We start from the raw sequence: 24,559 nt of genomic DNA, 5'->3' as shown, positions 1-24,559 counted from the left end.
CCTTATTAAAGACCATTCCCTTTGCCTGAGAGGCAGCTGGAGATCTCCAAACCCTTCCAGGATTCTTTCAGGTAAACCATAGTTTTGAGGACTGTAGCATACATCTTATGTTAGCTACGAATATGAGATGAGTGATCTCGTCTCCGTTTCTTAAGCCAAGATGGGATAAGGCTGAACAGGGTATCTTTTAGCTCAGTGACTTTTCAGCTGTTCTCTCTCAATGGCAGATGTCCTGCCAACCCTAAGAGGGGGGGAAAGGAATAAGTGGCTACATTTATTTGACTGACCACTTACCAATATTTTAACTTCACTTTAGTCAAGTCATAAACTTCAATCACCTAAAAAAACCCAGGAAAAATACCATTATTACATGCACTGACACACACAAACAGCAGGACTGTTGAGAAGTATTGAAAAACTTTTCCCGCACCCCATTGAGCAGTTCAGTAAAGCCCTGATGCCCCTCCAGCTGGGTGGTGGGGAGGAAGAAGCAGCCAAGATACATTGCAAACACTGTGGTATATCAACATATCATAATGTTGAAAACCAAGATATCGCCCAAACCTTGCCATGCAGATGGTTATATAATAAAAACTTTCTAAAATAAGAGTCTGTCCACTGTGTCTCTTTCTGTTTCGAATGCTGCTGCTTTATGATTTTATGGGGCAGGTTTTTAAAATATTGTTGTAAGCTTCCCTGAGCAAGGCAAATGTGTTGGAAGGGCAGATGCAAGTTTTCTAAATAAATAAGTATGTGATGGTTTAATACTGCAGGTATGAACTCTGGCAAACACAGGCTTATGGGCTCTTCTTTTTTGCTGTAGCCACAGATAGAAGACCAGAGCTTCTGCTTCCATTTTCAGCAAACTCTGGTTTTGTCCAAACCAAGAATTTCAGTTTGAGGAAATAACCTCAGGCTAATTAACCACAGTTTGAAGTCAGTTTGTTTCCTTAAGCAATAGAGTTTGGACATAGCAGGTTTGGACATAACAAGTAACTGTTAAAAGCTTCCAATATCCTCTTCACAGCTAGAGGAAGTAGAGAAATGGCATGTGAGTCTAGAAGTTCATGAATGTAGTAACCACCATCCTTTAGCATTACAGTATCTGCAAACCAGGCCAAAGTCTTAAGAAAATAGGAAAGAATGTGAGCGTAAGTACCAGAGTGAGGCTGCAGTGGGGGAAATAGGAAGAGGAGGGCAAAAATAAATGCATTGAAGTGAGTGAGAAAAGAAAGGTAAAATAAGGACCAAAATATGGGGCAGAAGCAAACCATGCTGATTATCTATCTCACTAAGGACATCAGACATTTATTGAGCATATTAATTTAATTAACTAATTAAAATGTCCATTATAGCATCTAAAGAAAAAACCCACACATTTTAATAGGATTTAATGAAGGTAACAGTTTTCCGCGGACACAAAAAATATAGAAAAGAAAATTCTTTGGCAAAAAATATTAGTTCAAGATGAACAGATCTGTTTGCAGCAATGCTTTCATCCCTAACATCTTCCTTATATGAAACAGTTCTGGTAACAATCTGATTGTAAATCTATATGTTTACTTTCTATCTGAATAAAAAAGGTTGCCCACAACCAACCAAGTGCAGACTTTGCAGTGATAGGACCTTGGGATCCCCCATCTCTTCTTTCTATAAGGATGCTTTGTGTTTTTACAAATACTGAGGTTCTGCCAAACATGCTCTAAAGTGGGGAACCGCAGGAAGAAACTGCAGCTTATACGGCCAGCCTTTGGTACCACTGATCAAAAGATCAGCCATGATGTGGGTATATAGGGTGTGGAGGGGAGGGTAAGAGAGATGCCGCTGGAACAGGTACTTGATCTAGAGTGGCAGCTGTCTTCCACTCTTACGCTTGGTAGGCAAGACTGCAGCAGCACCCACATTCTAACAGTCAATAAGAGTGAGCCCAGAGCTCAGAGTTAACAGGAGCACTGCTCAGCTGCATAGGTGACACACTGCTGCATGTCTTTCTCAGCTCCACAGTTCCCAAGTGGCACTGTGAGCATGTGCTAAAACATTTGGAAACATTTGGAGTATTATATTTGAAAAGTGATTTCCACCCCCCACCCCCCAATCATTGCTTGAAGAAGCTTGTAGTCAGTGGCTAGAACATGATTTTAGTGAAAGTGGGTTCACGCATTGCTGGTTAACTAGACGTTACACTAGGCACATATATTTATTTTTATTTTTGCTATGGGAGGGGGAATTTAACTCTTCCTCCCTACCATATTCGCAAAACAAAAACCCATTACTTAAAAGCTGCTATTAGCACTGGGAGAAATGCTCCCACTGGTGTCCATAAAAGTCAACAGGTTTCATGAGAAAGAACTGGGTGGGAGAATAGATGATCTACTATTAAGATGAAGTCATGTCCGGGACTGCTTTTAGCATAGTTAAGAATTTCCATTCCATTTCATAATAAAGTAATCATAAATACAAACAAATCAAGACATAATACAACAGCCTTGTATTGAACAATTTGCTTGGTTGCTTGGCTTAAGTTTAAGTTTGCTCTCCCAACATTCAAGTCCTCATTGCCAGTTAACACCAGCTAAGAGTTTCCACCACCTCTTTAGGATCTCATGAAACTGAGAATAGTCCTAAGCATCATAAGCATTTCCAAATGACTTCACCCAGAGGTTGCACAAAATGCTGAAATGTAGATTTCGTTTGGTGAGCAGTTGGCTGCAACAATTTCCTTTGCAGTCTGAACTACAACCACTTTCATGCCTTCATAACCACTAGACTGGGCAACTGTAACAGACACTGCATGGTGCACCTCTGACTGTTCTGAAGCTGTTTCTAGTACAGACTGTTGTGGCTGATGTAGACCCATGTACTTTAGGTGATGTTGTGCAAGTCTACAATAAGTTGAATAGCTTTTTGGCGCATCTGCTTCTGTTATTTCTGACTTATATATCTAACTTGGCTAAATGGCCAAGATCCCACCCAGCTAAAGAACAGCTTCCTTCACATGCCCCACTGCAAGGTTGGCAAAATGGACATAACGTTATGTGCCATGGAGTGTTGCAGCAAGGGTTAATTATCTATAAAGAATGCCACTAGGTAGCTACTCCATCCAAAATAGGGTTTCTGCATTTAAGAGCTCTGAAACTGGACAATGTTCCTCCCACAAGCAACATTTTACCCTAGAGTCCCTTTTCAAGGAACTGGCCTGCAGTAATTGAGCAGGCTTGCTTTTATACGAAAAAATGAACCTCTTTATTGCAAGACATTTCGCTTTAAGTGGTTAACCATTGGATAGCTCACATATTACTTGTTTTTGCTCTTGGAAATGCAAATGTTGGTCAGTCCTAGGACCAAGGTCACCTGAGGCTTGCAGTTATTAGTCCAGCACAGAAAAGTTTTCCCTATCCTGGACTAAGCAGAGGGAACATTTAACAAAACAGTATACAGTGGTACCTCGGGTTACAAACACCTCAGGCTACAAACTCAGGTTAAGAACAGTTTCAGGTTAAGAACAGACCTCCGGAATGAATTAAGTTCATAACCAGAGGTACCACTGTATTTTAGTTCACTAAAGCCCTACTGCAATGCCTAGCAAATCTGATTGATAGGATGTAGTTTGGACTTCAGGAGGGTGCCAGGTTGGGAAAGGGTGTTATACACAATGGAGTGGCAAAAGAAATCAATTGTGAATGTTTAACAGCATACTATCGATTCATGTACAAGCGAATGTTTACCAAAGCACTTTATGCTTTACCAAGTAAGAAGCGAAAAAGCATTATGAGCAATAGAAAGAAAAGCTTCTCATTAAAAAGAAAGGGGAACTAAGCAAATTAATGTGCGGGCAAAACTGGGGGGGGGGGGAGAACCACTGTCAACGAAAAGCATTTTTTGACAGTTTCAATGAAAGAACACTCAGTGACTTAATGTCATTTTTTTTTAAGAAAAGGAAAAGGAAAAGAAATGAAACAGAAGGTAGCGCCATGCAATTTATGTGGCTAGAATTTGGTTTAGGTGTTTAGGGGGGAAGAATAACAAGTATGCTAATCATATTAATACTTCCTTTGCACAAGAAAAAGCAAACATGTAATGTGGGCATTGCCACCCCAGCGCCTGTGGCACCCACAATGGTCTTTCCTGGCACCCATGGGTGTTGGGTTGGCAACTCACGGGGGGGGGGCAGACAGGTGGAATGGTAGAACAGTGCAGAGCAGTTGCCAGAACTTTGCATTCTGGTTGGTTTGAAAGGAATTGGCATGGCTGGGTTCACTGCTGTAGCTGGTCTGGGTTGCTTGTTTGCTAGCTACATGAAGCTGGTAGTGGGCATTTCCTATGAAAAGGTTGTATGTGATTCAGAGAGATCCACTTAGGCAGAGAGATAGACTCGGTCTCTCTCGGTCTCTCTCGGTCTCTCTCTCTCTCTCTCTCTGTGTCTGTGGCAGAGAGAGAGAGAGAGAGAGAGAGAGAGAGAGAGAGAGAGAGAGAGAGAGAGAGAGAGAGAGAACTTGTAGATGGGAAATAGAACTGGTTTTCCAGCTTGGGGGGGGGGGGGATTATGCCTTTTTTTTTCTTTCAGCAAGAATTACAGTCATCTACAACTTTCAGCTAGCATTTCTTCATAAGCTGAGGATTCAATATGACATAAGGAAAAGAACAAAGCGCTCCAAGATAAGGGCTAAAATAATGAGAGAAAGGGACTGGTATGGTGATCACAGCTCATACAAACACTCTCTTCCACTGTGTGCTCTCTAAAACTGCTTTTTCCTGAGCGCATTCTTGAGCTGTGTTTAGGCCACTAGCCTCTTAACATCCCTACAGCTATGTATTTGTGTTTTTATATTGTGATTTTGTCTTGTGAACCACCCTGAGACCTGCATGTATAGGGTGGTACACTAATTTTATTGATGATGATGATGAAGTATTTATAAAACAGTGGTACATAAATATTTAAATAAATAAAACAGAGATATAGGAATAATAGAACCCTCAAACAGTAGTGTTGGAAGAGACCCCAAGGGTCATCTAGTCCAATCCCCTGCAATGCAATGCAGATAACGCAGCTAAAGAATCCCTGACAAGATGGTCATCCAATCTCTGTTTAAAAACCTCAGGTGGGGTCTGACCAAGGCAGACTAAAGATGAACAGGACTAGGGGTAGGGAGGAGAAAAATGCCCAAAGTATTGTGCAAATGAGGCAGTGAACATGGACAGGCAGTTCAGGAACCAAAGAGCAGAGAGAGAGGAAATAAAGGGTAGGTAAAGGAGGCTGCAAAGTGCAGGAACATTTATAATATACTTTAGTTTAGTTGCAGAGTCAAACGTTTCCTTACTGAGGTCTGCACAGCAGCAAAACGGCTTGCTGACTCGTTAAGAGTCTTTCTTAGTTGCGAATCCCTTTTATCCCTCTTAAAAACAATGCACATGAATCTGTGTTATAATAAAACAAACTAGTTTACTGTCAGATTCATACTTAGGTTACAAAATAAACTATATGTTACATATTAGTGAGTCTTAACAACTTCTTCATAGCATCTATCAGCAGCAGCAGCTTAACTGTTCAACGGTCCAAAGAAACTGACACAGAGATGACAGTTGGTCCTTCTTGGAATGTTGGAGTTGACTGGCACATCCCACACAAAGGAAAGTCAGAGCTGGCACACACCCCATTTATACACGTTTTAATATTTGGTAGGCCTCTTCCTAACAAAGTGATAATGCTATCCAGGACGTGAAGGATGCCAGGCATTGTATCTGACACCTCATATATTCAAAACTAGTGTTCTGTTCCCTGAGCTATGATCGCCTTTCCACTGGCACATTACCGAAATACAATTACATTATTCAGGGCAAGATAAATAGATAAATAATAATAATAATGTAAGTTTATAATGCCATCATCACACTTCAGCAAAAAAATCAGTTCACTATATTCAGACAATCACACACAAGACCTAAATAACTGACATAAGCAGTTGCCATGGGGATACAGTCCCACAGTTGTTAGTCAGAACACTGTTGGTATCATTTTGGGAGTGCATGCATGCACATTTAAGCCTCAGGTGGGGGAAGCAGAAGCAGAGTTGCATTTCTCAAATCATATTTTTACCTTGAGTCTTTGATTGAAAGCATCAAACAGCAGTTTGATTCCGTCCTGAGTCAGGTTAAGGATGAGGTCATGGCTAAGAGGAGACTAGAAAACAAAAAGAGAGAAATTAGTTGGTGGCAGCTGGGTTTTTTGTGAAGTTATGCTCTCCCACGATGGAAAGCCAAGGAAAAAGAACCTTGACACTGGTTTCTCCCAGCTGACAGAAGGAACAGTTCATTGTTCCATGAACATGACTGGAATAAAAGCTGCTGCTGCCAAATTCCCTCCCATTTACCTATTTAAATGAAACTAAAGGGCTCAAGATTCACATGCCACTTGAATTAGAAGCCCAGTGCTTTCATGGAAGGAAGGAATCCAAATATGGCATTTGTACTTCAGCCTGAACAGCAAAGAGGAAAGAGTGTTTGCCACCCTCTTAGCACAAAAGAAAATTAGTGCTTTGAGGAAAAAGAAAGCCAGAGAGCCCCTGGTCTGCACCACCAACATATTCTAGCTAATAAAGGTACCAAAGGCATCATACACTTCTCAGATTTAGATGGACCTTGTGAGGCAGGATAGGCTGAGAGAAAGTGACTTGCCCAAATGGCCAAATGGGGAATGACCCTGGGATGAGCCATCACAGTTCTGCTACCACCAACAGAAATTTCACATCACATCAAACCACAATGTGTTTCAACAGAATAATTTCATGCATGCAGGTGCCAATTATCAAATGAACAAAGCTCAAGCATAAAGCATCCATCCTATTGTTGTATACCATTAGCAAAAGCTGTTAAGGTCTTTATTGGCCAAAACCGAAATATTAAAAGCTGGCCTGGTAGCTAACTGGCAGCCAGTGTAGCTCCTTTGGAAGTGGTGTGATCTACATGCGATAAGCTACTTCAGTGAATACCCAAGTCACTGCATGCTATACTAGCTGCAACTTTCAGGCCAGCCCTAAAAGCAGTCCCCTGCTTTCCCCCCCTCTCTCCTAAAAGCAAGAAAACATATACTACCATTTGATGTTATAATTATTGTATCTGTTGAAATAAAGAATAATATTATGGGTACATTTTATATTATAAAATGAAACTAAAAACAAATATGTATTTTTTCCTATGGGAGTTCTTGTGAATACCAAGAGAATGCCCTTTTCAGGAATTATTATTGCTTTGCATGTTAAGTTTATGAAGAAACAGAAGCAATTCTCTCCAAGCAATGAGAACTGTCAACAAGCATCTCAACAGCGCTAGACTAGATGCAGGAAGAATATTAGCAGGCAACAGGGCTAAGTACTGATGACGCAAGCCTTGTTAGAAGGCTCCTGTACAGAATGTTTATGAATTTATGCCAGGTCTGAAAATCTCCTCAAGGATAGCAGAAGAGATCTGAAGGATTGTTTGATCTGAAGCTTTGCCTAAATCTTATTTTCCTCCTTCAGCAAATATTTCCATCAGGCAAAAACTGATTCCGAAAAGAAACAAGTATATCTTCTGAAGCATAAAAACAGAACTTCAAGTGTGTCAATGAAAATGGGGGAATATTCCAAAGGAATGAATGGGAGTTAGGTATCTAACTCCTCATGATATTCAAAATGAAACCTGACAGTGCATTTCTAAGAAAGAAATTTCTAGTTCTCAAGAAAAACAGATACAGCCTTCCCTGTGTGCTTACCAGAGGTAATTCTTACTAGCCAGAGGCAAGTCAAGGTGCCAGGCCCAAATATTATTAAAGGTCAACAGGACTCCAGAGACAGGAAGCTGAGCCACTGCTGTATAGCCACCACCACAAGTGCTGTTGTCTCAACAACTGCACGGCCAAAATGATGCAATTAACACAGCCTGGAGAGTCACTGTCATGGCAGTGTGGATGTGACTACCAGCAATAGCCTAGATATGGTGAAAAAAGCAGGAAGTTGCAAAACCTCCTAGAGTTAAAATGGCCAGGAAGGGTTATACACATAGCAATACAGTAGTGAGGTTTAAGCAACACTGACAGTCTACTTCCTCCTCCTCCAAGACAGTAAAGTTCCTTACAAACTGCTACAAGATCAGATTACTAAGGTTACCTTAACTTCAGTGAGCACAGTGTAGGATAAACAACCACTTGAACCTACACTTGGGGGGGGGGGAAGTGAAGAGAAACTCATGGGCTGAAAAGGGTTGATAAGGGTTGATTGACTCAGCAGCCCTTGCAAAGTCAAGAGCTTGACACTCTTCTCTTTCATCTGTTTTATCCCTAGTTAAGAGATCATGTAAACAATCACAGGGCTGTCATCTCAGTTTGCTGAAAGTGCCAAGTTCCCTCGAAAGCACCGAGTGATCTCTAAACAGTCAGCAGAAAAGCAGGACCAAAAAACCTTGAGAGTCCTAGTTTCCATTTAAAGACTTAAGTTGTTTGCTCCCCATCAGTTCCCCTTCTCTTAGAAAAAAGTAAATGGGAGGCACCCTATTTAAAACCAACAGCGACATGGGATCACCCTGATCTGTTCTTTCGCTTGTCCTCACATTGGGACACCTGCTTCCGATCTCTTCTTGAAGGGAAAAATACCACTCTCAAGCTTTGACTGTATCAACAAGCTCCAAATGATGTTATATCCTTGGTACTAACGTTCTTATTCTTAAAGGTCTGGAATTTTCACTACTTTGGGTATGAGTAACAATACCGGGGAGGGGGGGAATAGTAATATGAGGCAATATTTCTATATTTCTATTTCTCTGGTCCTGCCCCCACCACGGTGAAGGGAAATGAGTGGACAGCGGGAAAGCTGCGCTTTTCGGGCTGTCCGCTCCTCCCCCTCCCGACAGCAACATCAAAGGGGGAGGAGTGGGCAGCGCAAAATTGGCTGCCTTCGCTCCATAACACGCAACTTTTTTCCCTTCTGTTTTAGGAGGGGGAAAGTGCATGCTATGGTCTGAAAAATACGGTAATTAAGAGAGTATATACATGGCAGAGAGCCAAAAGGCCAGTATTTACTCACAATTATGCTAGTTATTGTTACATACTGGCCAAACAAATCACTCAGATATTGAGGATTTTAATACAAATTGAAGTCTGAGGCTATAATAAGAATATAAACTATTTTCATCTGCTTCTTCATAGAAAGTACAGTACATGTAGCAAGAGGTAGCAATGGGCAGTTTGTGTGTGTGTGTGTGTGTGTGTGTGTGTGTGTGTGTACACAAACACACATAATTCTCACCATTTCCCCTCCAGACAAAATTACTGAGATGGAAAAATGCAATGTTTATATGCTCATGAACTATACTGTTCTGATTTTTTGCTGCAGACCAGTAAAATAGGAGTAATTAAAAGAGCAGATTACTGTAACACTAACTGAACTTTTAAACATGCAACAGCAGCACAATTAAAATATCTATGAACTTTAAATTACAGCACCTGCTTTTATTTTGAGTTATTACTTAGAACCTTTATTAAAAATATGGCAGTGTACAACAAAAACGTAGGGACCCAGGTGGCGCTGTGGTTAAACCACTGAGCCTAGGGCTTGCTGATCAGAAGGTCGGCAGTTCGAATCCCTGTGATGGGGTGAGCTCCCGTTGCTTGGTCCCAGCTCCTGCCAACCTAGCAGTTCGAAAGCACGTCAAAATGCAAGTAGATAAATAGGAACCGCTACAGCGGGAAGGTAAACGGCGTTTCCATGTGCTGCTCTGGTTTGCCAGAAGTGGCTTTGTCATGCTGGCCACATGACCTGGAAGCTATACGCCGGCTCCCTCGGCCAATAATGCGAGATGAGCGCGCAACCCCAGAGTCGGTCACGACTGGACTTAATGGTCAGGGGTCCCTTTACCTTTACCTTTTACAACAAAAACATTAAAACATCATAAAATTATTAGATAATAAAATACAGAACACATGACCAACACTGAATCATATTAATTTTCTGATGATGCTTGGCAAAACAGAAGTTTTCAGCAGGTGACAAGATATCACAATTGCAGGTGCCTGTCTGATTTCAATAGCAACAGTGCTACTATAATAATGGCCTGAATTTTCTAGAGCACGCTGGAGAGAAGGGGTAGCATTTCAGATGTAAGGTAAAGGTAAAGGGACCCCTGACCATTAGGTCCAGTCGTGACCGACTCTGGGGTTGCGCGCTCATCTCGCATTATTGGCCGAGGGAGCCGGCGTATAGCTTCCAGGTCATGTGGCCAGCATGACAAAGCCGTTTCTGGCAAACCAGAGCAGCACATGGAAACGCCGTTTACCTTCCCGCTGTAGCGGTTCCTATTTATCTACTTGCATTTTGACGTGCTTTCGAACTGCTAGGTTGGCAGGAGCTGGGACCAAGCAACGGGAGCTCACCCCGTCACAGGGATTCGAACCGCCGACCTTCTGATCAGCAAGCCCTAGGCTCTGTGGTTTAACCACAGCGCCACCTGGGTCCCAGTTTGCCACCTTATTATTATTATTATTATTATTATTATTATTATTATTCCCAGTACTCCTCCTTATTATGGCAAGACTTCACTTACCTATTTCAACATTAGGACTAAACTTGCTTTTGACTAGTTTCAAATACTGTTGGCTGTCCAGTCAGATAAAAGGACAGAAGCCAGCAACCAAACAATCACAACAACCACTCATGGTGCTTTCAACAGTTCAATTCCTAGAACAGAATGAGTATCTTTCATCTTTCCCCATCTCTTTCTGATTAAGAGGAAGACTTTGCAACCTTTCTTTCCCAACACATCAATTTTGTAAACTCCCTCTCTTACAGTAGGATACAGCTTTTGTAAAAAGCTGTATTTTGATCGGTCACTTAAAACCGCAAGCTGCAATAACATCAAGTCACAAAAGAAAATGTCTAGACCAGGGGTTCCCAACAAAATTTTCTCGAGGACCCCTCATCGAGCCGCTATTGTGACAAGGACCCCCATTAATTCCTAATCCTAAAATTAAAAAGTGAGAGCCAAATTAAGAGTCTTTTTATATTTTATATTTATACTTTTTTTACAGTTCTTCCTCTTCATCTGTAGGCCTTTGTCGTTTTAACGAACCACTTTTTAACCAACGGTCCATTTTTAACTACGCAAACTGTAGCTTCCGCGAAAAACAACGCTTTGTTTACAAACACTACTGTTTTGCAAACAGGCAGCTCGCGCCAGGGAGGAGGGAGGGGAATGGAGAAGACAGGGTACCTGCACAGTAGCGCACAAATGAAGCCGACACGCGCAAAGCATCTTGGGGAGGTGAGCGTTAGTAGAATGCGCACGCTGCCTCTTTGCAAAACAGTAGTGTTTGTAAAGCGCCACCTAACGGCATACAGCAGAACTACTGCCTCTATCTAATTCTAGTTTTGCACTAGACTCTGCTCATGCAGGAAGTGGCCAAAACAAAAAATCTGTTATCATACGAAATATATTTAATATATTTTTTATTCTAATAACATCTTGCGGACCCCTCTGGCATAGCTCGCGGACCCCTGGGGGTCCCCGGACCACCTGTTGGGAACCACTGGTCTAGACAAGAAACAAATACTGTCAATTATTTTTTAAATGTATACATGTGTGTATGTGTGTCTGTATCTGAAAAAGCATGCTATTTTTAGAAAGGCACGTCCTCCAGGATGTGGCAACTGTAAAGGATGAATAGGTGGCATGTGGCTAGGCAACAAACACAATGACATTACACAATATTTACATATCTTCCCATCCTTTCTGTGCAATTAAACATACAGAATACTTTGAAGCAAGCATGCTGGGTCACAACTTACCTGTTCACTGTAGAGAACCTGGACATTTTTTATGATACGACAGTGTTTCTGAAGAATTGCTACAGCCTGAGCCAATGGCATTCCTGCAAGGACAAAAACAACAAGAGTTGGAGATGTTGCTCCCACTTAGCCATGTTGGCAAAAATGTGTTTGCTCAACAGGGTCAACATGTGGCAGTACTGGCTCAGTGGCCAAGAACAACAAGTTGAACACCACAAGCATTTCCAGCCAGTGACTAAACTTAGTCTCTTGTCAAATTAGAAGAAACCTGTGTTTCCAGAACAGGAACAGAAACAGCCATGTTAAGCCACTATGCCAGACTGTTTTCTAAGAAGCTAGACATGAGACAGCATTGCTAACCCAGGAGCATGAAATCACACATTAAATCAAATACAGTTTTACATCCCTTCACTGTATTCAGTACATGTAAGGATGGCAATCCTGTTTATATCCATACATTTATTCTGTTTCGTTTTGCCCAGAACCCTTACTAGTTAACCTAATCCCTCATTTCTTAAAACTTATAAGTGTGTCTGAAGTACACATTCACAGCTTTCTACTTCCTCTAACAAAAAGTTCACCGGGACCATTTCATATATTACTAGCAAGTATCCCCTCACCAGATCTCTGAAAGTTGTACTGGTACATGAGTTTTCAAACATTTACTTAAAGCGTTCATACTTTGCAATTTTAGGTATACACTTAAGCCTAAACACATATGCTTAAATACAGGGTGCTATCCAACTAATTTGTACTCACACAGACCCAATGAAATCAACGGACTTGAGTTTCTTAAGGCCACTGATTTTAGTGGATTTACTCTAGAGTATGACTCATGTTGGATATCACCCATAACATGCACAGAAGCTACTATGATGCTACTATATTGGCAGCGGAGTCATCCCAGATCTTCAGTGCTTATGACGAGTTTGTTGAAAGGAGGAGAGTAAGCAAAAGGAAGAATTTCTAGAGTTGTTATTATGTGACCAATGTACAACTGTATTTACCTGCTCTGAGTTATTTGGATAAGGTATCCTGTGACTCTGAAAATAAACCCTCTTCTTAACATTCAAACATCCCTGGTGCTGAATTGCTTAAAAGTCTATGACAGTCTTCTCTAACCTGGGGCCCTCTATAGATATTTTGGACTATGTTTCCAATCAGTTCCAACCACCATAATGAATGGTCAGGGATTATGGGAATTATAGTCCAAAATATCCAGAGAGCACCTGGTTGGAGAGGACTGATCTATGAGGTAAAAAACATAATATAAAGAACAGAAATATTTGATGCAATATTGATCCTTCAATTACTTATCGGTGGGCAAATAAATTTCTTGATGAATTCAAGACTCCATGACAACCAAACTTGTGCATATTTTTCTTCTTTTTCAGCTGTGTGTAAATTGTCAATAAGCTCATGCCAGCTGATCTAGCAACAGAATTCTAACAGTGCTAGGTAACCTATCTGCACTCAGCTCAATATCTCTTGCTTATCAAGTGACTGTAATAATCCAAGGAACGGAACAATTTTTTCAAACCCATAATACGAAAAGGGGAATGAAGACACTTAGACTGAGAGCCAACTGAAGTTTGCGTGGTTGGGAGTCTATTGGCAAGGACAAGAAACTTCCCTCAAATTGCTTCTTATGCCGGCCACTTGTAAACTTATCCTGGAGGATTATTATCTTACAAATAAAGAGCACTAGTAATTTAGAACCTAAAACTACAAGATCATGAGATGTTATTAAGTTCAAAGTATTTCCCAATCTTTCAGAAAATGAGCCTAATAAGATTTTTGGAGGCATATAGTGGTAAACAGAATGAAGATTTGGCATTTAGTTTTAGAGTTTGAGGCCCCTGACGGGTTCCGACTCTACCACAGGTCTCCCTCCTTATAAAAAGGCCGGCATACAGGTAAAGGTTGTCCAACTTTATTCAGATAGTTGCATTGACAGGAAAGACAACACATGAATCCCCATGTTTCTGGCATCATCTCATATCCTGGTTTGGAGTACAAGACTTTCTTCAGGTTACAAATTAAACTTTCATAGTGAGCTCACCATTAAGAAATGCCTTTATCTTTAGAGCAAAACACATACACATCATTTATTTATTTATTTATTTATTTGCTGAACAAAATGTATACAGTATACCAAACCACACTTCAAAAGATGAGAGAATCATTTTTCCTAATAGGCCTAAATCATTCTATCAAATAGCAACTTTTGAACTCACTGGTTTTCCAAGTTTCACCACTTCAAGATATAAGAGTAGTTTTTGCAAGATTTTAACAAATAATAGATTGAGCATGCTTGACAGAAGCTTCCAGCATCCTACACGCTTTTCAGCAAACTAAACCAGAAATTTCTTGCTTTAGGTTGGTCCACAGTCAGAAGTTCACAGGGCTTCAATATCAATTATAATATTAACACAAAAAGGGATATAAATTCAATCCACATGCCTACAAAAAGATACAGTACACTGCTAAACAGGCCAGTTTCAAATTGCCTAGTCAATGTAATCAACTAGCCAGAGAGGTGGTCATGGTAAGCAGAAACTGTCTCAAAACTGCTTAGCACCCCACATACAGAATGAAGCTTGTCCACTCAATACCAGGGGTGAAGAACTGGTTTTGTTTGCGCTGCAATGTTACTTGCTAGTGTTTTCACCCTAATGAAAAAGATGAGTAGGTTGTATGGTGATGGGTCACCACTGAACCGGGGGCTAAGACTGCCCCCCCCTACCCATGACACTGGGTAATATGCAATTTAAGTTTTACTCAGAGTAGGCCCACTGAACATGACTGTTAGAACATGATTAAGTTAGGTCCATTAATTTCTATGGGTCTACTCTGAGTAAAATTTACAGTAGTTGAATACCACCCATAATATTGGGGGTGAGTATCAAACCCAATCAATCAGAACCAAACCCTACCCTACATTTCTCTGTCCTGCATTATTCCATTTCTAGATGTGATGCTAGAGGGTATAAATATAAAACACTGCCATTATTACAAGACACATGCATATGAAGAATGTATACTGTGGGATTTCCATCCCTGAGGGCCAAAGGTGGAAGGTGAGATTTTGCCCTCACATCACCCCTCCTAAATGCTGTGATGAGTCCTTTCCTCATAGTAAGGAATGGCCATTCATTTATGCACGAGAAACTAAAGTAATGTGCTCAGAAACCATCTGAGTGTGTTGGGGGGGGGGGAGGTAAAAATCTCAGTCACCCTACCCCCCCAAGAACCAAGACCTTTCTACATTACTCTATCCTGGGTTCAGATTCCTTGTCAGACAAAAGGTCTGCTGGGAACTGGCTTTTTAAACAAATCATTCAAAAAGATGGATTGGGAGACCTTCATTAATTTTCGGCACACTACAGTGGATTCTTCAAAAGATATTTATTTATATTTATTTGAAAAGCATGTTTAACTGTATAATTTTTTTATGCAGAATATAAAGAAAAGTTGTTAAATGCTTCTTTATTTGTAATCATATACTGTATAAGAAAATATAAAAGAAAATTGACATGTCCAACTAATAGGCCAGTATCCTATCCTTTCAATAGATCTCCCCAGGCTGTGGGTTTAAATTTTCTCCTGTGTTATTTATGCTCTTCTATCTAGGAGCTTTTAGGAGCTGGCATGGGGTTCTTAAGCAGACTGCCATTCCTTCACTGTCCAGAGTCAAACACCCTTAGCTTCAGAAAAAGAATGGTGGGGTCTTCTAGGCCACCAATTGGTCTAAATTTGAGTTCTCTTATTATTTAGCATTCATTCTACAGTTTTGTAAAGGACAGTGGGGGAGTAGGAACATAAATAAAGTGAGGAGTGCTGCATAACAAGGTTATTGGAAATTTAGAGCACCATGGACTCACCAAAAGAAAAGCAACTATATTTCCCTATTTGCAGGAGGCATAGTTTTAGGAAAGTTTGATCTTACAGAAACTGCAAGACTGGTATATTTAACCCTAAGATGAATGTTCAGGCACAGATCTAGTTACATCTTGGTCACACAACAAGCCAGAGATCAAAACCAGTGGAGTATCAGCTACTCCAGGGGAATTCAGGAAGAATTACTAATGGATCAGTCCCACTAGCTACTTGGGGAATCCCAGAGGAGATTCATTGCCAGCATTTAGAATGCTACAGAACAACATTGCTCTGCAGAAAGGATTTATCATCATCACCACATTACTAAAATGTTTGAGGTGGACAGCAATGTATTTGCAGTCGTCTGCCAAGGTAGCAACATGATAAAACAGTCCACTGCAGATGCTGCAACAACAGAAAGATTTCACATGTGGCTGCATCTGGTTTAAAACTGAAGCGATCCATCAACAATAACAATAATTATATGAAACAAAAACAGGCTGATACACTAAACCCGCTTGTGAGCATACATACTAAGTAATGAGATGAAAAGATGAAGAATTCATATTCTTTCAGCCAACATTACCTAAAGAGTAAAAGCAGTCATATTGGCTTTAAGACAATAATCCAAAATCCACACTAGGGCAATACCTAATTATGGCATGCAAAGCTTGCACACTACTATTGTGATATTTTAGTATTGCCCTAATGTGGATTTTGCAACATTATTTAAAAGGATAATGACAACTAAGAGAATGATGCACCCCAATAACAGACAAGTGCCAATCACCTTTCATTTATTTATTTGCTTTTAGGAAAAGTACGGTAAGCAAAGAAAAACAAGCTGGGATTGGTAGCTATGTACACACAGAATTAGATATATCTTACATACATATGAATTATTATTCACTTCAGATAACAAAACGACCTGATGACCTGTAAAGGTCATAAAGAGATGAAGTATGGAAGGAACAAGCTGTACCAAATACACACTTCAACAACATAATGGATGTGACTAAAAAAAAGTTGTCCAGCAAGTAAAGCTGGTCCAGAACCACCATTTCACATTAAGATCTAAGCAGAAATGCATAACCTCTGCATACAGTGTACGTTTGAAAACATACATCTCTGAACACCCAAAGCAACCTTAGTTCAAGAATGGTTTGTAACTAGAATAAGAATCTAGATAATGAGTTACTGCCAATATTAGTTCTACTCAGAGTAGACCAACTAAAATTAATGGGCATGATTAACTTAGGTCCCGTAATTTTAACGTGAGTACTCTGAGTGGAACTCTTACATTTGCTACAACCCTATAGATCTTAAAAATACTCCCCCCATCAACTCAACTCTGGATACACTATTCCTGTTCAAATAAGCCAATCCCACATAATCTTCACTATGAAACAAAAGTTTCAAGATAACTTGTTTCAAACCAACTATTGTTAACATTATCTAGAGTTTGATTATTTGAATGAAAGAGCAAGGTGTAGGTAAGCAAAAATGGAAGCAAGAACTTCCCAACTACTCACAGCTGCTCTGGGAGGTAGAAAAGTGGGGTGGGAGCATGTGAGCCCAAGGCTCACCCAAGCTCATTCATGTCATGCTTTAAACTGTGGTCTAGTGTGATGTCTGAACAGGGACAATGTGAAGATATGGAGCCTTTTTTCTCTGATAGTACTGCTGGTATACAAATCCTCCTCTTCTTACCAGAACCATTTGCTGCTATCTCTTCAAAATTCCTCTGGCATTAGGATGTGGAGCAAAAAATGCACTGGCTTTGAAACACAAAGGATTTGTCCAATCAATCATAGTTCATTGGACCAAGAATAAGCGTAGTTCCTACATGCTGTCAACTCACCTCCCTCCCTTGTACTGTGCACTTTAATGGAAAATGTCCTTAGTTTTGTTAAATCACAGTTTCCTGCTGGAGATTAAACCACACTTTCTCTGTCCAGATGTAATAGGCAATTGTTAAGAAACCCTGGAAGTTTTCCATTACACTGCATCAGAAAAAGAAGGAGAATGTGGGCACCCTGCTCGTTCTTAGTCTATAAACCATGGTTTACTGGACCAAGACCATTACTCCTGATCTGGGCCAAAAACTGCAGAGATCTCAGCTCCTGATATCCCATCACCACAGGATGCCTGAAATATTTGGGAATCAGACCCTGGTATTTCTCTGTGAAGTATGTAAAATGTAAAGGTAAAGGACCCCTGACAGTTACCGGTAAGTCCAGTCGATAACGACTCTGGGGTTGCAGCGCTCATCTCACTTTACTGGCCGAGGGAGCCAACATTTGTCCGCAGACAGTATTTCCGGGTCATGTGGCCAGCATGACTAAGCCGCTTCTGGCAAAACCAGAGCAGCACACGGAAACGCCGTTTACCTTCCCGCCGGAGCAGTACCTATTTATCTACTTGCACTTGACGTGCTTTTGAACTGCTAGGCTGGCAGGAGCTGGAACCGAGTAACAGGAGCTCACCCCGTCGCGGGGATTCGAACTGCTGACCTTCCGATCGGCAAGCCCTAGTACTGAGGTGTAATTTGGCTCCCACCCAGTCTTAAAATTGTGTATAAACGATAACTAAACACAAGTAAAATGCAGAGACTGGTTTCCCCATGTAGTACAACTGGGTTGGGTGTGAGTGAGTGGGTGACAGTGGGTGAGTGTGTAAAAGTCTGCTGTGTGGCGGAGAAGAAACTATACACAGTAATCTGCCTAACATATGCATAATCTATAAACCAGCTTACATTTATACACTTATCTGTGGGCCCAACAACATACAGCCACCCTTCAGCAGATCAACTTTGTTTGCTCAAAGTATTAAATTCCTAGTAAAACCCTATTAATCTGAAGCAACACAAGGAACTAAAAACACAAAAGGTTATTGACTTTCATATTAGTTCTGAAACCAATTTTTACAGAGCTCAGTAAAACACCGCCATGCCTTCATTTAAGGCTTTCATTACCACTATCACCAGATGCTGGAAGCAGTACACTGTGGGAAAACATCCTGTATGACATGAAAGTCTGGTAATGCAAATCTACTACAGAAACCAAGACAATAGTAAAAAGGATTCTTCAGTTAGGTATAGATTGTTCTATTGATTACATTTGCTTCTGCCTTTCCTGCAAATAGCTTATAGTGGTGTACACAGGATTATTCCATATTATCCTTAAAACAGCCATTGTTTCTTTTCTGGGGGGGACGCAGGGGTACACATACCCCTAAACATTTTGTGAATCTTTGTACTTTTGTCCATTTACTGTATTTATTTTTCCTTATTTGAACTATAAAATGGTGATTTTCTTGAGTCAAAATGAGAGTGCCCCTAAACAATTTTTAAAGAAAAAAAGCGCTGAAAACAGCCATCCTGTGAGGCTAGATGTGCAAGTCATTATTGTTTAACCTAAGATCACCCAGCAACATGGGGAAATTGGAACTCACATCTCCTGCACCCAAATCCAACACTCTGCCACATAGATTGATGCAGAGTAAGTGATCCGAGAAAATAAATCAATTCAAAACTTTTGCTTATTCCTTTCCATACAGGTTTCTAAGGCAGGTCACAACAAATAGTTTAAAAATCACTTCAATTAGTCCTTTCTCTGACTGGAGGCAACTCCAGATTCAACTACTAGTACCTGTTCTCAAATCACTTTAAAAACTTGTTTAAATTATTCTTCTAAATAGCATCACAGCATTTAACAACCATCATTCAAATTAGTATTGTGGGCAAAAATCTTTGTCTGGAAAAATACTCTGCACCTTTCACGCACCCAGCTTCCAGCAAGGCTAAATGCTGTTCTGAGCAATAGCCATGTGACTTCTGATGGCTGTTGCTAAACATGCTAGAATTACTTGAGGAAGAAGTGCCAAAGCAAAGCATAAACAAAACATGACCCCGTTTAAGGGCATCCACAGAAGCATCTGTTGGTAAACTCATTTGACAAATAATGTGGAAGGTAATTCTGGACACAATCCCTTTTGAAGAGTTCAGGTGTGAAGCCCTATTTTTAATTCCCCTAACGCAGTAAAAATCCTTACATGTAGTAAGCTAGTATGTAGTAAGTAGCGTTAGCACCTCAGTGAAGAAAAATTCAGCATAGTGTTCTCTCCTGGGGTGCTAACTTACCACGTTCAGAGCTTTCTATATGAGGAAGAAGCTGTACAGCCCAGATTACCCTCTCAGTCTACCACATTCAGTGTAATGTTCAGAATGTCACTCAAAATAATTCCTTCCTTGAAATTATCATCATATGCTTCAACATGTTAATTTAACTCTCAGAACAACACTGGAGGGAATGCCCCTTTGTCCCAATATACCCATCACTTCTCATTATAAACAAGATGCTGACAAAGGCAACAAAGTTACTTACCCAAGGTGAATTCCCATTGTTCATTCCCAAGAGATCGCTCGGGAACCACTTCCAGATCTAGCATTGGCCCAGGCAGAGGAACGGCCCAGTAATCACACAGCAGAGTCACAACGTTACTGCAGTTTGACCTGAACAGGGAGAGAGAACACACACCCAGGCTTATGTGTCATCCTTCTAATCTAAGGTCATAACCCAAAGCAACATGTAAACACTCCTTGTTGCTCAAACTCTTGATGAGGAAACTGCTGATCCTCAAGGCTGGCCTTTTGTTATTGTTAAATAATGTTATTATTAATTAGTAGCAATACACAATCTAATCTCCCTTCTGCCTATGCTGTGCAAGATTTTTGAAGGATTTCCCACTCCCGTAAACATCCAAAGCTTTAAGCACACACACTAATTATATTTCTCCAACACTGATTGATCAGGCTACTTTGGCCCCATCATAGACTGTGTATCTCTCCCTCTGAACTTGCTCACTTTCAGGCTACATCCATATTCAACAACAGATATATACAGGATAAGTGCTTTGAGAACTGATAGGCTTGCAATCTGGCCTGTTTTTACTTTGCCTTGTCCTTCTGCCAGGAACAAGTGAGCTATAATGATTTCCTCACAACCATTACTTGGGATAACCCTCCTAATTCTCCCCAACCCTTCAGTGAGTGCCTTATGCAGGTGGAAATGGAGAGGGCTTTCTGAATACTCCAACTGTTCCTAAGATACTCAGTGTGCAAAAGCCAAAAGGCCTTGCCACTCTGCTTAAGGTCAATCTCCCTTCTCACGCTTGAGGCCAACTGATTGGAGCTGTGGTCTAAAACGGGCATAGGCAAACTCCGGCCTGCCAGATGTTTGGGACTACAATTCCCATCATCCCTGACCACTGGTCCTGTTAGCTAGGAATGATGGGAATTGTAGTCCCAAAACCTGGAGGGCCGGAGTTTGCCTATGCCTGGTCTAAAACAGCTAGAGGGCACCAGAGTAGCAAAGGGTAACTCCAAAGGCTCTCTCCCTCATAGGAGGAATCCCTAGGACAAGGAGAGAGGGAGAGAGGGAGTTATCCAGAGTAGGCAATGTGGGAGACAAATACCCCCTCCATGAAATACTGGTTCAAACAGAACCAGAAGGCAAATGTGCTCTCCCAAAGGCCTGAGAACACCTGGCTCTGGCCCACTTCTCACGAATTTTCATAGGCACCAGGTCTCCTCTTTCTCAGCAAAAACTATTTGCCCAGGAGAGGGGAGGAGTGATCAGAGGGTCCAAAAACATCCCCCTCCCCACCAGCATATATAAGAATGTCAACCTGGCAATAGAAACTCTCTCTGCAAAAAAAAAATGTATATATGCACAGGCAAGCCAGGAAGACCCCACCAAACAGAGTGAACTCAGCCACTGTGGGCTGTTACCTTCCTCAAAACAGCCACAGCCAAACACACATACACACAGGTAAATAATCTGCCTGCCCATGAGATACAAGAAAGTCACCCCCAAATGTCCCCCAACTCACTCCAGACACACACCCTCAGGGCCCACCCATTCCCCCCTATGCAAAACAAACTCCCCCACCCTACCAAATAATACTCCATAGTGCTCAACATCCCATGAATGCATATTGTAGCTCACTACCCTTAGGCACTATTAAACCTCTCCCAATTATGAAACCAACTACCGTACCTGCCCTCAGGGCTGAACTCCTGTCACCCCCCCAACCCATCCAGAAAAAAAACCCGACTTGTTATTATCATTATCACCATCTATTAATTTGTATACCTCCCTTCATGCTGTAGGGAAAGCAAACTCCTGGACCCTACAGCCCCCAGATTCAGACCTTGAAGAGAGAGGGGCACCCAACCCCTCTTCGGCAACAGAATTTCTTAAGAAAACCCCCCCAAACTCAGTCACAATACCTTAAAACAAAAAAAATCCTCACTCAACCCCAGCTACTATGGGGTTTTTCCCCCATAGTGTTGGTGGGAAGACTCTCAAACCTATTTCCCCTCCTCGTGGGGAGGGCCAGAGGGTTGACCATCTTCTCTCTCCCCCCTTGAAGAAACACAGTTATCTGAGGCGGCTGTGGGGCGGGAGGGTCTCTTTCGATTCCTCTACATGCCCCTTCCCTTCATAAAATAAAAATAAAGCCCAGGAATAAAAAGGAGGCTGTTGATAAATGGGGCGGGGGGAGCAACCCCATTTTCTCTTTGCAACCCCCATCCGCGCAAAAAGAGACTCTGAGGTGGGGGGGGGAGGATGGCTCACAAAGGAGGCACCCCCCTCCCTGCCCCAGACCGAAGGCAGCCTCCCCCCGCCGCTCTCCTCGCGCCCCCTCGTGCCAGTGCCCCACCGACACCCCCGGGGGGAGAGGCGGCCGAGGGGGCCCGCTCGTCTCCCCCGGGGAGGCGGGCGGGGGGCCCCGGAGGGGCCCGCGGGGGGAGGGGGCTGGCGGGGCTGCGACTCACCTCACTTGCGGCTGCTGAAAAAATAAAAAAGGGAAATGCCTTTTGCAGCCGCCGCGGCCGTCAGGCGAGAGGGAGGAGAAGGAGGCCGGCGCTGGTGGAGGGAAGGCCCGGGAGAGGAGGAGGAGCAGCGCAGTGCCCGCCCCTTCGCCCAGGGGGTCGGGGAAGGTGCTGGGATTCCCGGTTGCTTGCTGCTCTTGCCCCTTCTCCTCCCCGCTTATATCCAGGGGCGCACGCAGGAACTCTGCACGCGCCCAGAGGCATCTCCGCATTCCCCTTGCTTATTTCGGACACAGCCCCGCTCCTTTCTTGCTCCTTGGCCTCCTCTGCCCCTCCAAGTATCAAAGGGAAGGGCGCTCTGCATGCGCTCAGAGGAAACCTCCCGCATTGTCCTTGTTATTATGTGTGATTGAAACCCTGCTATTACGATCCTGCGCCTGAGGGTAGGATATGTTCGAGGAAGCTCGCCAAAGCCTTGCCAAGGAGCTGGCTGGTTAAGTGCATGTTCAGGGTTGCCATATTTCTAAAAGTAAAATTGATTGTCTTTTTTGGGGGGTGGGGGGAATCCAAATTGTTGAGCTTTTTTTTTTTTGTCTGGTGGGAACCTAACCCCCAAATACTGCTTTTAAGCTTTTTGAGCTGTTTTCACTGCTTTTTCCACTGCGTTACCATCCATCTGGGTTTTCCATGACATTTTGCCAATTCAACAAAAAACATTGACACCATTTTTACCCCCTAAAACCATGGCATGTAAGGAATTTCCCTTACGTATGACTAGCCTATGCATGCCCAAAGGATTGCTCTGTGCCGATGGTTGGGCCTTTCCCTGCGGCCACCCCTCAACAAAGTGCCCTTCTCAAGGCGCAAGCCTAGCCAGTGTGTATGCGCTGCCCTGCCCAGACAAGAAGACCTCCCTATTGGCCTCGCTGATGTGATCCAAAAAAGAGCAATATGTTTGGCACCAGCTTGGCTGCAGGAGTTGCCAGAAGGAGGCATACAAAGTGTCATCCAACTCTCTTAATGACTCCATTCTGGATGATGATGATGATGATGATATGATCATGGGGCCTGATCTAGCAGTGACTGACCCGAAACAAAACCTGCGGTTGCACTGGATAGTGATGGCAGCTAACCTGGATGGCTTTAAAAGAGGATTGTACAAATTCACGGAAGTGACTGTTAGTGACAATTGTTATGCTCTGCCTGCAGGGTGAGAGGCAAAGGCTGTGCTGGAGGATCAAGGGCTGTGCTGGAGGCCAGTGGGGAAGCCTTAGGGGAGCAGATTCGGCCCCAGGGCTGCTAGTTGCTGCTCCCTAATCTAATTGGTGCCTTTTTGTGTGTTTGCAGAAGAGTAGGCAGCTGTCTTCAGCTGCTTATGCCTGCCATGAATTAGTCTCAGAGCTGAGCTTTGGCACTTGTATCTTTTTGCTGCTGCAATGTAAACCGGCTTCTGGAACTTCAATTCTACATAGGCCCATTAAAACACACAAGCACAGCCAAATGACTGTAGATTTTTTTATTTGGTGGTTCTGCCACACGGGCACCTTTGCATCAGATCTGTAGGTTCCCCCACATACCAGGTGAAGTAAGCCTTAACTGCAACACCTGAGCCCTCCAACTCTTAACATAATCAAATCAACTCCTGGATTGGGAGGGGACTGATTTAGCAGCATTCTAGGTATTTTACCTGTTTCTGGATTGAGTATGAATAGCAGTTAATCACTGTCGTTAATCTCCTCCCTTTGGTGATCCAAGCATCTCCGGTGTGAGCTGACACATCTTCTGCTCCGTCTTGAGTAGGACTCTGTTTTTGATTGGGCTGTTTAGCCCAGGTCACTGCCCACAGGATTTTACATTGGACTAAGTAAGACCTCAGGTTGGGACTTAGCTCTCTGAAGCAGCTGGGGCTAGTACTATGCCCTCCCTTTGAGCGAAAGAGAAATCTTTCACCCAGACAGAGGTGAAAAGCTATTGACCTCACCATGCTGCCAGGCCTGACTGACATCTGTTTGAGACTTTCATCGGTTCCAAA

The 24,559-nt window shown here is 42.3% G+C and overlaps 1 protein-coding gene across 4 annotated transcripts in view; it reads right to left on the bottom strand.

The window, feature by feature from the left end:
- Window positions 1-22,625, bottom strand: part of PHAF1 (phagosome assembly factor 1) — a 44,257-nt gene extending 21,632 nt beyond the window's left edge. The window contains exons 1-5 of one of the 4 annotated variants that reach the window (XM_035118226.2): window positions 22,531-22,625; window positions 20,075-20,202; window positions 11,811-11,893; window positions 6,095-6,178; window positions 295-338 (exon numbers count right to left, since the gene is read on the bottom strand). In XM_035118226.2, coding sequence (XP_034974117.1) covers window positions 295-338; window positions 6,095-6,178; window positions 11,811-11,893; window positions 20,075-20,138 — 275 coding nt within the window. In that variant the 5' untranslated portion in view covers window positions 20,139-20,202; window positions 22,531-22,625. Of the gene's footprint in view, window positions 1-294; window positions 339-6,094; window positions 6,179-7,089; window positions 7,114-11,810; window positions 11,894-20,074; window positions 20,203-21,844; window positions 21,970-22,062; window positions 22,338-22,530 lie in introns of those variants that run through there. The other 3 variants (XM_035118223.2, XM_035118224.2, XM_035118227.2) reach the window with 3 other exon arrangements.
- Between the last annotated feature and the right edge of the window lie 1,934 nt (window positions 22,626-24,559).

Source organism: Zootoca vivipara, chromosome 6, assembly GCF_963506605.1.
Source record: "Zootoca vivipara chromosome 6, rZooViv1.1, whole genome shotgun sequence".
NCBI classification, from domain to species: domain Eukaryota; kingdom Metazoa; phylum Chordata; class Lepidosauria; order Squamata; family Lacertidae; genus Zootoca; species Zootoca vivipara.
This window is presented reverse-complemented; position numbering and strand designations above follow the sequence as displayed.